This window comes from Lepidochelys olivacea (genome assembly GCF_965140295.1).
Source record: "Lepidochelys olivacea isolate rLepOli2 genome assembly, chromosome: 10".
Lineage (NCBI taxonomy): Eukaryota > Metazoa > Chordata > Testudines > Cheloniidae > Lepidochelys > Lepidochelys olivacea.
In genome coordinates this window covers 44,849,545-44,860,045 of record NC_140420.1, presented here as the reverse complement: position 1 = coordinate 44,860,045, position 10,501 = coordinate 44,849,545, and the positions used below count along the sequence as shown (strand labels likewise).

Sequence of the window (10,501 nt, the reverse complement as noted above, 5' to 3'; positions counted from 1 at the left end):
TTGGAGTCTCCCGAGGTCCATTGTCAGTTAAGTGTTTCCTGATGGGGCACCTAGTGCTCTCTAATAAATTGGTTAGTCTCTAAGGTGCCACAAGTACTCCTTTTCTAGTCAGAATAGTCCTTTCTCAAGAAACTGACCAAATGCTTCACTGATGCTACTTAGAATCAAACACATTGAGATACAAGTACATAGCCAATATTCATAACTTCAGATACAAAAATGATACACACATACAGTCAGAATAATCATAACCAGCAAATTACAACCTTTCTATAGACACCTTCTTGACCTCCTTTATACAAGATTTGGACCTTGGTTGCAACAATGATCTATATGGTCACAGTTCATGTCAACATCACATGGGGGAAAAACCTGGATGCAGCTGAATGATTAATAAATAATCTGGGGCAGGCAGTTACAGGAAAAGGCTAGTCTAGTTATTGGGTGGTGTTCTGTTTGCTCTAACCACTTCCTTGCGCAGCAGCTAGAAGCGTCTAATCAGATCAGCGCGACAGGCTCTCGGGTCAGAGCCCCCACTCAGTTGCAGGTTGAAACAAGGTAACACTTTACTTTTTCTGTTCAGTTCCTTTTTCTAACAGCACAGTGTCTCCACGCGCGTACCTTGGCAGTTCTGTGGCAGGATTGGTACCAGACTTGTTAACTGCAGATCAGCGCGGGAAGTCCGGATGTCTTAAACCTTTTCCCATTAGCAATTATCTGTCTTTGGCTCACGCTGCTGCCCCTCTGCAGTGCTTGTATGTGTGTCTGTGTGGGGTCTCTTCTGTCCTTGCACAGTCCCTGATTTGAAGCCAGATGCACTAATGTGATCACCGAGTAAATGTCCTACTGCAGCCAATGAGCTTTATGTCGCCCAGTTTCTTCCGTGACTGTGGAGCTATTGCTCTAGGAGCAGCGTTCAAAAAATCTTCTGCTCATAGCAAGTAGGAATTGCAGCTGAGGAAGTGGGGAGGAAGGAGCAGATGGCTGACAGAGCAGGCAGAGGGGGGAATGCCAGGGGGACTGGGAGTCCTGGGGTCAGGAGGAGCAGGAAACGGGCGAAAGTAAAAGCGGGGGAGAAGCAGCAGCTATGGAGGAAGATGAAGCTGCGAATGTTTTGCTGAAGGGGAGGGCAGGACAGAGAGTGAGGAGTTTGTCTGCACACAGCTAGGGTTACCAAAAAGAGGACACTGCGGGGCAGCGGGAGAGTTGGAGGGGGGAAGGGGGAAGAGAGGGGGTGAAGAGGGGTGTTGGAGGGGGATATAGCTGGGGATGCTGGAGGAGGTATTTGTGGGGTGCTGGAGGGGTTGCATGTACTGGGAGGGGTACCTGGGAGGTGCAGGAGGGTTGTGTATTCTTTGGGAGGTGCTGGAGAGGATATCTGGGGGCTGCTGCAGAGAGGGTACAGTTGGAGGAGTTGAAGGAGCTGGGGGTACCTGCGGGTGTTCACTGGAGGGGGGGCAGTGTCATTAGGGTGACCACAGTCCAGTCAGCAAATGTGAAAAATCGGGACGGGGGTAGGGGGTAATAGGAGCCTATATAAGAAAAAGACCCAAAAATCAGGACTGTCCCTATAAAATCAGGATATCTGGTCACCCTAAGTGTTACTCCCTGTCATGATGGCAGGGGGGCTGGCGCAAGCTCAGGATGTAGCAACAGCTGGAAGTCAGCACCTCCCTGCAGGACTCCCTTCCCCCGTCTGGGAGCCAGGGCCTGGGTGGGTGGGATCCAGTAGGTGTGGCTACTGGGGAATGAAGGTAGGGACCAATCGGGAAGTGGACCAATTGGGGCTCTTTCTGAGCTGCAACCTCTGCTCTGCGAAAATCTCAGACATTGCTTGTTATTTGAAAAATCTGCCCAGACAGAGGGTAGAGAATCTTAAAAGAGGCGATGTCTGGGAAAACCTGGACTTATGGTAACCCTACTCACAGCATGTGCAGTGGGGGAGTGTGCTGTAGCCCTTATAATATTGCTAGGTTGGTATTGCCAGTGATATCTTAGACCAGAGTGACCTGTGCCAAAGGTTTGCACTCCCTAATGACCACAGTATCAGAATTAGCAGGATGCAAATCACCCTGAGGCATGTCATTAGGTTTGGAGACTCTAGGAATGTCCAAGGAACGACAACAATGACCACAATAATAGTCACAAGTTCTCAATCGACATTTAATTAATAATTGCATTGAACAGATAAACAAAGCCCCAACTCCTGAAATGTACACAAAGAAAGTGACAGACCATAAGTCATCTAGCACCAGTATTTTCATACTCACATCCCCAAGGGTGCTGTAGAGTTGGATTGATCTCTCAACAGATGGTCATCTGTGGAGGGTCTGCAGATGGGTTTTTCTTCCCTGTTCATGCTGGGGAATCCCTTCTATCCTTTGTTACACTCACATCTATAACCCTTATGCATGTATATGAAGGTTCCAACCCCTTTCCTCTTATCTTCCACACCCCATGAAATTTGGGGTACCCTGCTTTTCAAAGATTACCCCTTATTTTCATGAGTATTTATGTCACCAAGGCCCCATGGTAACCTGTGGTTGCTGCAGAACATCTGGTGAGGTTACATTTGGGCATCTTGTAGTGGAGCATTGTGTCATATTTTCCCAAACATCACCTATTGGTACATATTTTACAGTAATCTTGTAACTTTATTGGTACAGGGTTACTGCTGGGGCACCTTCTCATGTCAACCCTTCTTAGGTCTAAGGTGGCTAAACTAAAAATTTTACAGGCCTCAACCTGCAGGCCTAGCATTATAGCCTAACTGCTTACATACTCAGCACTCACAAATATATCAGCCTTACACTCCTATCCTATTTTTTCCTACACTTGTACCTACAAGTGAAATCTATCCATCGCACATGGGCAGCAGGTATAGTAGGCCAGGGGAAGCTTAGCCTCCCCAGTGGCACAGCCATTGACCTGCTGCCTTTGAGAGCACGGACCTCTGGTGCTCTGCCCCGAGGCCCCCCTCCTGCTTTCCCCCCGTGGCCCCGCTTGCACTCCAACTCTTCCCGTCCCTGCTCAACCCCTCCCCCAAGGTACCCTCTGCTCACTGAATCCCTCCCCTCTTCCATAGGGTGAAGGAGAGGAGGGATGCAGCGGGTAGTGAGGGTCTCTGGGGAGGGCAGTAGAGCAACTCAGTGAGTGGCAGGCAGGTGGGGGGCCTTTGGAGGAGGGAGGGTGGATGTGATGAGTGGCAGGCAGCAGGGAACTCAGGGCCGGGGGCGTGGAGGAAGGGAGGGATTCAGCAGGCAGTGGGGACCTCGGGGGAGAAGGGGAGAGATGTGGTGGGGCAGAACGACTCAGCGAGCGGCAGCCAGGCAGGCCTGTGGGAGAAGAGGGGTGGTGGGGAGGAGGAACGTGGCAGGTGTCGGAGACTTCTGGGGAGTGGGGTGGAGGAGGTGAGGGACTTGGGGGGGCAGTAGGGGTCTCGGGGGAGGGAGGGGTGGAACGAGTCAGTGACCAGCAGGCGAGGGGGCTGAGCGGGGGTGAAGTGTGGGCGGGGCCTTGGGGGAGGAGGCAGAGTGGAGGCAGGGTCTTGGGGTGGAGCAGGGGACAGGGTCACGGTCCAGGTGCCAGGGGAGCGTCTGGCATTTGGCCAGCTTCCCCAAATGCTGGAGCCATGTGCTGCCCATGCCATCACACACTGAGTAAATATGAATTAACCACAACAATAAATCCCATAATTAAATACGATGATTAGCTACAGTGCACAGACATAGTTAAACGGAGAGATGAGGAACATGCCTGATAGGAACAAAGCAGGCAGAGCAGAGCTGAGCATCTGCCCATAGGATCTATGAGCCACGCACTCCTCACGCTGTGCAGTAGCCCAGCACCTCTTGACATAGCTGCCTAGGCAGGATCTGGGGCAGCTGGTGGGAGGCAGGGATGCAGGTTCATCTGTGGAGCCAGCTCCTCATTCCTCTTGGCTGTGGGTCCAGAGAGCTGGGGTCAATTGCGGCTGTCCCTGCGTGACCTGGGGTGAGGCACTTCATCTCTGTGCCTCAGCTTCCCTGCGGGAATGTTGTGAGGCTGCTGTGCTGCCTCTCAGGGTGGGGGGGGAGAGCGGGGGTTGACTCCCGTTGGGTCAGGGAGGGGCTCAGGTGCTGGGGGAGTGGGAGCCAGAGCAGACTTCGCCCAGCATTCAGGACAGAGCCAGCTCAAGTGTAGGTGGTTGGTTACAAAGCCACCTTCCAGCCAGGAGCCACAGCGTCCTTGCCCTTCTATCCCCCCCGCGCAGTGCCATATGTCCCCTGCTCTGTCTCACCCTCCCCTCCCAGTTTCATCCATGACTGAGGGTAGCTCATCTCTGGTTTTGTTTTCACAGATGGGCGGCATTTTTTCAACAGAGGTGAGTGCAGCATGGTTTCTTGGGCCCCCCACAGGCTGCAGTCCAGAGCCAGCACCGGCTCCGCTTCACAGACTCTATTGTCACGCCAGCCACGTGAGGACAGGGATGGCTTCTGGTTAAGGCAGTGCCTGGCATGCAGGAGAACAGGGACTGGAGTCATGGAGTCTCTCTGGGCCTCAAGCTGTAAAATGGGGTAACAAGTCTGCCTTTGTTGGCTAATTAGATTGTAAATTCCCCAGGGCAGAGACTAGCTCTCACCATGTTGTGTATGGAGAACAGCTAGCACCACGGGGCCTGATCTTAGCTGGAGCCTGTAGGTGCTACTGTAACACACACAATATTTAGCCCACATGTGCTAGAAACCCCCCCACACCCCTCTCCCACGCACATACAGAGGATGTATTACTGAGTAGTTACCAGCTTACTGCGTCCCTCATCCTCAGGGAAAGGAAACAAGCATCAAAGGTTCAGTCACTGGAGAGTAACTGCCTAAGGGACCAAGGAGCACAAACCCCAGGGCCTTTCCCCAGGCGCTTCAGGCTAGATTCACAAAAGGGACTTGGACTCAGCGCTGTGACATCTAACTGCTGGGCCCAAGTTAGGCGCTCAGGCTCCCCAGACAACACACAAGGAGAGTTAGGCACCTAAGACAGGGATTCTCAGACAGTGAGTGGGGGGGCTGCCCAGGAGTGACATGCAGTGGAAAGGGGTGAGGCTGCAGGGCCAGATCCGTAGGGTACTTAGGTGCCTGACTGACAGGCTGGAGGGAGGCCCCTCCCTCTGCCCAGGATTCTCCACCACGACCCCTCTCTGCAGTTAGAAACCGAAGCCAGGTCAGCCCTTTCTCAGAAAGAACCAGAGAGGGGCACACCCCCATTACAGCCCATGGGCTGGTGGTTAGGGCACTCACATGGTTCAAGTCCTCACTTCAAATCAGTCAGAGCAGGGATTCAAATCTGGCCTGCCCACATGCCAGGTGAGTGCCCCAGCTACTGGGTAGACGGACATACATTCAGCCAAGCCAGCCTCCAAAATTCCCAGTCTGTTCAACACCAGCTCCCTTTTGTGAGGCGCCCGAACCAGTAAGTGTACAGAGCAGGCCTATGGGATCAGGCCTTGCAGGCCAGATTGGCAGGGGAACATCTGCTTTGAGAATCCCACTGGTGAGCCAGAGCTCTGGGTAGCAGGGCAGTGTCAGGATGTAGGGGCCTCTGCACATGCCCCAGGCAACTCAGGTGGCAGCTGAGTGGGAGTGCAGTGAATGTCAGGGCGCCTGGCTGTTGGAGGTAGTCCCTTTGTGAATCCAGCGGCTAGGATTCTCACCCACCAGCTCTTCCTACCCGTTCAGAGGGAATGACCAGAAGCCTCACACACTGTCTAACCCCCTTTCAGCACATCACGGACATGCTCCTAGGAGCACTAGAAACGTTGGGCTGGAAGGGACGTGGTGAGGTCATCTGGCCCAGCCCCCTGCATTCAGGCAGGCTCAAGTCAACCTAGAACATCTCTGACAGGGGTTTGTCTGACCTGGTCTTAGAAACTGCCAGTGATGGGGATTCCACAACCTCTCTTGGAAGCCTGTTCCGGTATTTATCTATCCTTAGCGTTACAAAACTTTTCCCTAATATCTAATATAAATCTCCCTTGCTGCAGATTAAGCCCATTACTGCTCGCCCTACCTTCAGTGGACATGGAGAGCAATTGATCATCATCGTCTTTATAGCTGCCTTAGCATATTTGATGACTTATCAGGTTTTTCCCACAATCTTCTCTCAAGACTAAACATACCTGGGTTTTTTTTTTAAACCTTTTGGGATAGGTCTGGTTTTCTAAGCCTTTAAGCATTTTTCTGTTGATTCCTTTGGATGCCCACCAGTTTGGCCACACCTTTCTTAAAGTGTGGCGCTTAGAACTGGACAAAATACTCCAGCTGAGGCTTCACCAATACTGAGTAGAATGGGACAATTACCTCCCATGTCTTACATCTGACATTGCTGTCAATACACCCCAGCATTATATTAGTCTTTTCCACAACTGCATCACAATATTGGCTCATATTCAATTTGTGATCCCCTATAATCCCCAGATCCTGTCCAGCAGTACTGCTGCCTAGCCAGTTATTTCCAATTTTGTAGTTGTGAATTTGATTTTTCCTTCCTAAGTGTAGTACTTTCAACTTGTCTGTATTGAATTTCGTCTAGTTGATTTCAGATCAGTGCTCCAATTTGTCCAGGTCCTTTTGAATTTGAACCTTGTTCTACAAAGTGCTTCCACCCCATGCTACTATGGTGTCTTCCCATAAATGCCAGAAGCATAATCGCCACTTTGTTGTATTGACTAGTACTGGACCCAGGACAGACCCGCCTGAGTGACCCTACTAGACACATCCTCCTCTTTGACAGCGAACCATTGATAACTATGCTTTGAGGGAAGTTTGTCAATCAGTTGTGCACCCACTTTACAATAGGTAATTTCATCTAAACCACATTGCCCCACTTAGAGCACTCAGGACATAAATAGGTTTTGCCACATGGATGGTTCCTTGCTCATTTGCAGGATAGGTGTTAGCCAGGCAGGAGCCATGCTGAAAGGTGGCCAGCCTTCCATGGCATCACACAGGCACCAAATAGCTCTAAGGCAGAAGCATCTGCAGGAGTCACAAGGACAAACATTTACACAGAGCCCAAGAAACACTCCCTGAACAAACCAAAGCACACCCTCGTTCCCCAGCTGGTGTAAATCAGTGTCGCTCCACTGTGCTATGCAAATTTCCACCAAAACGTGGGCCCGATTTGCCCGGCCTAGAACCTTGCACAGTCACTTGTGCAAGGTGCATGTGAAGCACAACCATTCTGAGCAGGTAGTGTTTTATACCCATTTTGCACAAGTGTATGATATAGGGTGCAGGGCAGTGAGGCACCAGGCCTTGGATGCCTGATACATGAGCGAGTTGAAAGCAAGTATAACCGAGGTGGTTTATTACACGAAGGTGAGACTGAAAAAGCTGGAGAACGAGGAGGCAGAGAAGAAGAGACAGCATGAGAAGGAAGAGAAGCAGCGAGAGCACGAGAAGGAAGAGAAGCAGCGAGAGTGCGAGGAGGCAGAGAAGAAGAGACAGCACGAGAAGGAAGAGAAGCAGCGAGAGCTCGAGGAGGAAGAGAAGAAGAGAAAGCACGAGGACCGGGAAAGAGAGCGACAGCACAAGGAACGCATGCATCAGAGAGAGCTTAAAGACAAGGCCGAGGAAAGAGAGGCCCGGCGCCAGATGCAAGAGAGAGAGTATGAGGAGCAAGAGAAGAAGAGGAAGCATGAGAAGATCATCACAGAGCTGCAGAACAGAAACCTGGAGTTGGTGAGTAGCAGCCCCAACAGAATTCCATCGTCATCCCTTGTAGCAAATGAGGCTACGCAGATCCCTACCTGAGTTTGCCCCCAGGTGTGGGGTCTGGAGACCCTTATAGACTGAGGGGAGTGAAGGGGGCAATATATGTGAGTCAGGTTCACAGGCATGATCCAATGACACAAAGCCATAATTCTGCTCAGCTGGCTAGCTAAACTGTGTTTAGAAGCACTTTGTGACACCAGAGTGGTACAGCCCAGCTGGGGTGTGTCTGATAGACACGCTATGAAATTACAGCCAAAAGGAAGCACGCCAAGTGGAAGGTCATCCATTTAAAGAGGGGCCTTTGCAGTTTGATACCATTGCACAGGAACATTTACCAGCCTGGCTGGGATAACCGTTCGGTGCCAGCTCCCGCCCTGGGTCTGCAGGGCCCCCATGATAAAATGTCAGTGGGATGGGCCCAAGGAGGAATAAGGTACATCCAGAACCTGTGCAAAAATAGCCAAACCATTGTAGACATTTCCTTCCATGTCGCAGCCAAAGAGATTAAATAACATTGAACCAAGACCAGATCCCAGCGGGACCCCCACTGGAAACACCTCCTAGGATGATGGCACCTGAGTGACAAGTACTGTCTGAGGTCTACCCGTTAGCCAGTTTTTCAGCCATTTACTGGATTTACTGATACAATGGTTTTGTGAAATGCTGATTTTTTAATCAGAATGTCATGCAGTGCTAAGTCAAACATCCAGAGTCCATGTATACGATGTCAACACAGTGACCGTTATCAATCAAACTTGTGATCTCATTTACAACGGATTAGCAGCTGTGTTTGACAAGAACTGTTTCCCATAAATGATGGTGATTGGCAATAGTTACATCACCATCCTTTAATCATTACTCGTCCCGCAACAAGCTTCCCATGACCTTGCCTGGGAGCAATGTCAGGTCAAGTGGGCTATAGTTACCTGTATCGTCCCATTTAACCGCTTAAAATATGGCAGAACATTAGCTTTTTTCCAGCCCTCCAGATCTTTGTGTGGTCCAAGGTCCAGGTGCTGCTCTGGACTAGGATGGCCACTCTTGGCCAGACTCCCTGATGATGGGCAGAGTAACAGCCTAGATACGCAGAGGCACAGTAGTGGGGGTGGGGGCAAGAGGGGATGATACTTCACAGTATGACGTGCCTCCTCTGAAGACCTCATTGCACCTTTCAACTCTAGAGGGTGCAAGTGGCCAAATGTACATCTCCTGCTCCCTCTCTGCAGCAAGCCCCATAGCCCCAACTAAAATGGCTGCTGCCCCAGCCCTAGTGCCCATCTCAGATCACCCAGACCAACCAGTGATCTCTCTCTCTCTCTCAATCTGTCTTCCTCACAGCGCATTCTCCGCCTAACTGGTCTCTCATCCAGTAAGAATTCCCCACAACGCATTCTTCAAGATGCTCTCTTATCCACCACACGCCCCACTACGCCTGATACTCTTGAGAATGCTGATGACAGCAGTGACGATGACATGTATTGAACTGTACACTGTTCTTAATCCTTCTGAATGGAGGAACCGTGATTCCCAGCTGTGATGCCCAGTGTATTGTTGCCTAACCTGCCCAGCACAAAGCACGTAGTCCATTTCTCCTCTCACCTTCCCCTTTGCACTAATGGAATGCTTTTCCCACCCAGGGGTTTATTTCTGACTTTCCCTCTTGCTTTTTTGAGTCCTATTTATTGGCAGTGCTAATAAAGACACAAGCAACAGAATGTTGCGAGTCCTTCTTATGGGCCCAACCCTGCTCCCCTGGACATCAATGACAACTCAGATGTTGGGAGCAGGAACAGGCCCATTGTGCATATCCATCCATTGTGAGCCCAGTTCTACTATTCCCCAACCTACGACTTCGCCAGAACTTAACTAACCCAGCTGAGTGTCCATATGCATAAGTGCCCTGTGTCAAGGGCGTCAGAGCCTTCCCAGAACTGTGGGGCTGGGAGCCCTTGCCCTGCTCCTCTTCTTCCCCAGAGGCCCCGCCCCATGCCAAGCTGGAAGCCAGAGCAGTGCCAGGGAGCCCAGTCCCCCCACCCTGGATGGGCCGAAAGCAGCCCCCGGGCCATGTCCCTGTCCCCCAGACCTCCGTCCATGGCAGGTGGAGGGACCCAGGCTCCCCATAGCTACCTGGCTGTGTGGCTATCCCTGACCCAGCTCTGGCTGGGGGCGCAGGGCCTCATAGCTGCAGCCCAGCCATGGAAAGAGCCGTACGGGCAGCTATGGGGAGCTGTGATAGACCCTCCCCTGCTCGTGGTATAGGGAGCTTAGGAGGTGAGGACATGGGCCTGGGACTGCTCTCAACCCCGCAGGCAGGTGGAAGGTCCGCGTGGCTCCCACAATTACCCGGGCTCCCCGACCAGGCTCCACCCTGGCCTGGCTGGGGGTGGAGGCCTAAGGGGGAATGGGTCCAAAAAGTGGGAGAGCTATGGACTCCCTAACCCTCCCAGTTCTGGTGCCACTTTCCTGCGTCACAGTAATGGGGCTAGCTGTTCCTCTGTCCCCTGCTGGCTTCACTGAGTGCAGCCCTCTGGTGCCAGGCCTCTGTCGCTATCTCTCCGGGGAGGGAATCAATTGAGTCTTCCATTCTTAGACCAGCCCCTGGGCTACAGCACCCAGCAGAGCACCTGTGCTCACCCAGCAGATCCGCCTGAGTCCGGCCCCTGCGGTTCTGCCCTTTGGGCGTTGCTGAGCAGCGGTGCAGTGAGCAGCCAGCCTGGTGAACCAAAGGCGGGTTTATTTGGACTGCAGGAACA

General features: G+C 51.9%; 1 protein-coding gene across 1 annotated transcript; it reads left to right on the top strand.

The window, feature by feature from the left end:
* The first annotated feature begins 446 nt into the window (after window positions 1-446).
* Window positions 447-9,451, top strand: LOC311527417 (uncharacterized protein). The gene is made up of 4 exons (XM_084641376.1): window positions 447-558; window positions 4,340-4,363; window positions 7,353-7,715; window positions 9,087-9,451. The coding sequence occupies exons 2-4, from the start codon at window positions 4,340-4,342 to the stop codon at window positions 9,228-9,230; spliced, it is 531 nt and encodes a 176-aa protein (XP_084497502.1). The 5' UTR covers window positions 447-558; the 3' UTR covers window positions 9,231-9,451.
* Window positions 9,452-10,501: the final 1,050 nt, after the last annotated feature.

Excerpts from the sequence above, each read along its gene's own strand:
- LOC311527417 (XM_084641376.1), top strand. The coding sequence starts at position 4,340 with ATGGGCGGCATTTTTTCAACAGAG. Across the intron at positions 4,364-7,352 it reads GCGGCATTTTTTCAACAGAG|GTGAGACTGAAAAAGCTGGA; the intron begins GTGAGTGCAGCA and ends TATTACACGAAG. Across the intron at positions 7,716-9,086 it reads AGAACAGAAACCTGGAGTTG|CGCATTCTCCGCCTAACTGG; the intron begins GTGAGTAGCAGC and ends TCTTCCTCACAG.